Raw genomic sequence first — 5,024 nt, 5'->3', positions numbered from 1 at the left:
CATAGGGAGCAGCATAGTGAAGCTTGGAAGATTGTACCTCCACTTTGGCATTGTTGTCCAAGGGGGAGAAGCTATCTGATGATGAAGAGATATGGTAGAGTGTGCACTGACCAGTCCAAATGGTGGTGCTAGTGATCCTTTAACTGGTATATGTTAACCGATATATGTTATTGAGTATAGTGCAGATACTAAGCAATGATACATTGAGTATTGCCCTCAATGCCAAAGGGGTAGATTTTTGGCATATGATGAAGTGGTGACAATGTATGTTGTCATTCATGTCAATAAGTGCTCAAGAAGGAGAACTGGTATGCACCAGTATGAAGATTGGAAGTAGTTATGGTCATCTGGGATGGAGTGGACCGGTGTCGGGGTTCACTAAGTGTGACTAGCGGTTGGTAGTCTCTGTTCAGAGCTAGGGTTTCTGATATGGCCTGTGCAGTACAACTGATGGTGTTTTGTGAACGATAAGGATAAGGATCAGGATGCCACATTAGTTGTGTACACATGAATAATTTTGTTGAGGATCTTGTGCGTGAAGATCGAATGCATTTGAATTCCTACCTTGGGAATTTTTTATTTTCTGAGTGGTGTGTGAAGAGCGCGTGATGGGTTACTATTTTCTAGATGCAGTGAAGATTGGACAATGTAGAATGTCTTGAGATCTTTCTTAGATCATTTCATTCTATCCAATGTGTCTGGATGGTCAGTTTTGGACCGCTTGTAATTATAAACATAAAATATTTAGGGTTTAGGGTTTATGCTACCGACCTAATTTTTGTCTATAAGGTTGATGAGTTTTGTTATTGGAGTTGGAAAAAGTTGTGTGTGTGTCCGTGTGTTGTAGATTAGATACTTGCCAAACCAAAATAAGGAATTTGCAAAGTGTGATTGCAAAGGAGAGGAACTAAAAAGGATCTGCCTTAGCAAGGAGTGTTGTTATCAGATCAGAGTTTTACCTGTTGTCTTCTAACCATTTCAACAGAAGGTAGATCCTTTGACTAGGTAGCTTTAACATGCTTTTTTGTAAATCCTCTAACAAGGTGGCTCAAGTTAATTGAGTTATTAAAATCCTCTAGCGAGGAATCCTTTAATAGGGTATATAGTCATCCCTTAATCGAGTGATCCCTAACAGGATCGGTTCCTAATAGAACCTTATTGTAAAGTCTTTAACTGGACTAGGCTCCTAGTAGAGAAGACTTCAAAAGAGTTCAAAACAAGATTGTGGGTATTCATCCCCACTGTGGTTTTTCTCGTTTGGGTTTCCACATGAAAAATCTCTGTGTTATGGGTTGTGAGTTTTTCATTTAATGATTATGTGTTTCTAATTAAGTTAGTTATGCATGCAATGTTAAATGGTTGTGGTATTATAGATACAAATCATGCATGATTATATCGATAATGTAGTCATCAAGATTTGAGATCTGTGGAATGTTGTCTGAAGTATCTATGTTTAACCAGTATAGTCATGATTAAGCTTAGTGGTGAAGACAACTAGTTAGCTATGTTTTAATATGATAAAGGGTTGATAAGTGTTTGTGTGTACTGATTCACCCCCCTCCTCTTAGTAACTAGTTAGGATCTTAGTTTCTCATCATTATTCATCAGACAAGGATCTACTCATTTCTTGTGCTAACCATCTATTATAGCAATGGACGGATGTCACTACAAAAATATTTGGGACTTACAAAGAAAAATATCTACAAGTCCACTCTGAGTTGTAGAGACCGGTGATTGCTAAGAAGATAAGGAAGGAGGTTCAAGCATTTGTCGAGTAGGCAGGTTTTACAAAGGAGCAGATAGCGGTAGGAAGGGCCATGTATGCGACAGAGAAAGGTGAAACATCAAGTGTACCTACCGGTACCCCTACCAGTTCCTTTATTGGTAAGACTAGAGTTGCAAAAGCCAAAGTAGTAGAAAAGCAGATGGAAGAAAAACAACCTACTGAATCACAAAGAGGGAAACAACAAAAAATTCAGTTTCAGAGGAACCAGAAAATTGTTGATCCACCTACTAAACCAATTCCAACCAAAAAGAGGAAGAAGCAACTAGCCCACAAACCGAAAATGGATGAAGAGGCTACTTAATCAGAGGAAGATAAAAGAGCACTTAGACCAAGTGTTAAAAAGCCTAAGGCAGCCAGTAAGGGCAAGTCACCTAAGAAACCATTTACATTAGAAGATTCTTTCAATAGAATGGTTCAAATAATCAAGGATTATGGGATATACAAAGGTTTGAATACATTGTTTGTTCATTTATCTGAAAGTCAACAAAGGGAGATTGAAGATGCATTCATCTTCAGTATGAATAAATATAGAAGAGCCCTTATTGACTTGCAAGGGAAGATTCATGATTCTTTGTATAATCTTATTTATAAAAGGTGGCAGGAAACCATTAGGCAAGACAAAAAATTTATTGATTATATCTTTAAGAACCTGCAACCGGAAGCAAGTGAAGAAGAAATTGAACAAATAAAGGTTAAAGAAAAGGCATCATTCAAATCCAAGAAGAGATTAGGGTCAGTGCAAAAAGATGAGTCCACTTTTTGGCCAAAAAGTGGAAGTGTCTTCCTTGATTTTTAGGTTTTGTCGGATTTGAGCTTAAATTTTGAAACACTTGGAGATTGAATCTTTGAAAAAGTCAGTAAAATAAAAGATATCCATCTGAGTCTACTTTCCAAATATGTAATTTATTTTAATACCCACATAGTAAAAAATAACTTTTTTAATAGACTTCCAAAAACTATGTTTTAAAAATGTTTGTTTCAGGACCATACCATGCATGTGTACGACCCACACTTTTTGACACAATTAAAATTATTTTCTCAAACCGTTTTGGGAAATGGTTTGTAACACACTAAATATTGATGAGCATATTTTTTTGTATTTTTTTTTCAAATATATTTTTTTAATTAATTTTTTAATGACCGAATTATCTTTTTCAAAATTTGACCTGTACGGCTCACATAATTTGATGTAAACTTAACATTTTTTTATTTTTCTTTTAACTAGAAAAGAATTTTGTGTAGATTGATGACATATAATTTTTTTTTTAAATTCATTAAAATAAAAAAGTTATTAAATTAACAAAATTAGTTAATATTTCAAATTTATGGACCCGATTTAGTATAAATTAAATGAAAAATAGTTAAAATAATCATTTTTTTAAATTACATATTTAGAATCTAGACAGTATAATCTAAAATGGGTTTTAATTTTGTATTAAAATTGTCTAATTAGAGGCACATAAAATATTTTAGAAGTTCATATTTGTGCTTTTGTTCATGGAGATTTGAATTTAGAAGTCCATGTCTCAGGTGTGGCCATCCCAGGCCTATCCTAGACCTAATCTCGGGGCAAGTGGCGGGTTGTGGAATCAACTTCCATAGAACGGGACACCATTTTCAGAATGGGGGCTCGTTTGGAATGGTCAAAACGAGGGCCTGTTCCTAAAATTACCGTTACTATGCAAAAATGACAAAATGCGCCCGAAAAAAATGGGTAAAATCGGATTTAAAAATGGGGGCCCATTTTTTAAAAATGGGACCGTGTTTCATTTTCAAGCAGGCCCCGATTTGAGAACAAAATGGGAGCCCATTTGGTTTTGCATCAAGCCCTCACTACTTTTTGCCTCAGGGGCCCAAAGCAAAAATGAGCCCCCATTTCTAAGAGCGCTTTTTCCAATGCCTGTACTTCTGCCAATTTGTGACCCATTACCTTGCACTTACCCATTAACAAGAATATTAATAGGAGAGACCAAATTAGTCTAGAAGGAGACTAATATTTTGATTAAGAAGGCTTTAGGTCTCATCCTGGATGAAGATGAAGAAAAAGATGAACAAGTTAAGGAGGATAGTTCTCAAAAGCCAAAGTCAAAGGAAATTCCTAAAGGTTTTAAGATCACAGATTTTGAACCAGATAACAAGTATATGTATGATGACGCGATTGATACTAAAATGATATTTATTCTTGATGATAACACCGAAGATAATGTTAATAATATTGTTGATAATATAGATTTACTAGATGCTGATGTTCAAATGTTTGAACAACATGAGCAACAAGAGGAACAAGTGGAGAAGAAAACTAAAAAAAGGAGCTCTGATGAGCCACTGATGGACACACATCATACTGATAATCAAATTCCATTGGTAAGTGTAAATTTTGATGACAATCAAAAGGAAAATATTGTTGAAAATACTGATGAAGAAGTACTGATGAATGAACACAATGTGGAGACACAACCACCACCGGTCAAGGATACCATAGAGGAAGAGAAGACAAAAGAAGATAAGACCAAGAAGGAGAAAACTAAGAAAGAAGTGGTAGAGAAAAAGGAGTCAAAGGAGAAGAAAATAATTGATGATGATGATGATGACTTAGTGAGCCTTAAAGGATTACAAGAAGAAAAGAACATAGATATCAATTTCTAAATTAGACAAAGGTAAGGTAGCACTCATGGTTAATGAAGACCTATTGAAGAATGCACTAGTAACCAGAGTAAAGATTTTGGCTACTATTTCTAAGTTTTAACTGTTTTGTGTTGACTTGAAGGAGAAAAGGGAAGATGCTAAGAAAGAACTTGAAATCTTGAATGTGACATTTAGGCCACTAAATGCCTCAGCTATTCTTTTTGGTAGATCAATTGCAGACTTACATCACAAACTTGAGATGTATAAACATGAGCAGGTAAAATCGGCTAGGCCATTGAAGGAGCTCTAGACTCAACTGATTCCTAAAGTTGAAATTTCTCCCACGAGCATACAAGGATTCAGAAGCTATTTTGGCTACACCTGAGATGAGCACAATTAATGCAATGGAGGAATTAACCAAGTAGATAAAGACACATGTTGAGATTATTGGCACATTGTTAGAGACATGGGATAATGATCTTAAACTGTTGAAGTTTCATTTCAGTAATGCTTTTTCTAAAATTGCTTTGTAAAACCTTTAGGACTCTTATATTTATATATGCTCTAATGCAAATTTTAATATAAAATATATATCTTTCATGTATTTTACTTC

General features: G+C 35.1%; 1 protein-coding gene across 1 annotated transcript; it reads left to right on the top strand.

The window, feature by feature from the left end:
- Positions 1–3,955: 3,955 nt before the first annotated feature.
- LOC131875227 (uncharacterized) lies at positions 3,956–4,721 on the top strand. The gene is made up of 2 exons (XM_059219293.1): positions 3,956–4,381; positions 4,554–4,721. Exons 1-2 carry the CDS (start codon positions 3,956–3,958, stop codon positions 4,719–4,721), a joined length of 594 nt encoding a protein of 197 aa, XP_059075276.1.
- Positions 4,722–5,024: the final 303 nt, after the last annotated feature.

This window comes from Cryptomeria japonica, chromosome 4, assembly GCF_030272615.1.
Source record: "Cryptomeria japonica chromosome 4, Sugi_1.0, whole genome shotgun sequence".
Classification (NCBI taxonomy): domain Eukaryota; kingdom Viridiplantae; phylum Streptophyta; class Pinopsida; order Cupressales; family Cupressaceae; genus Cryptomeria; species Cryptomeria japonica.
Note: the sequence above shows the minus strand (reverse complement) of the source record. Positions and strands in the feature narration are given on the sequence as shown.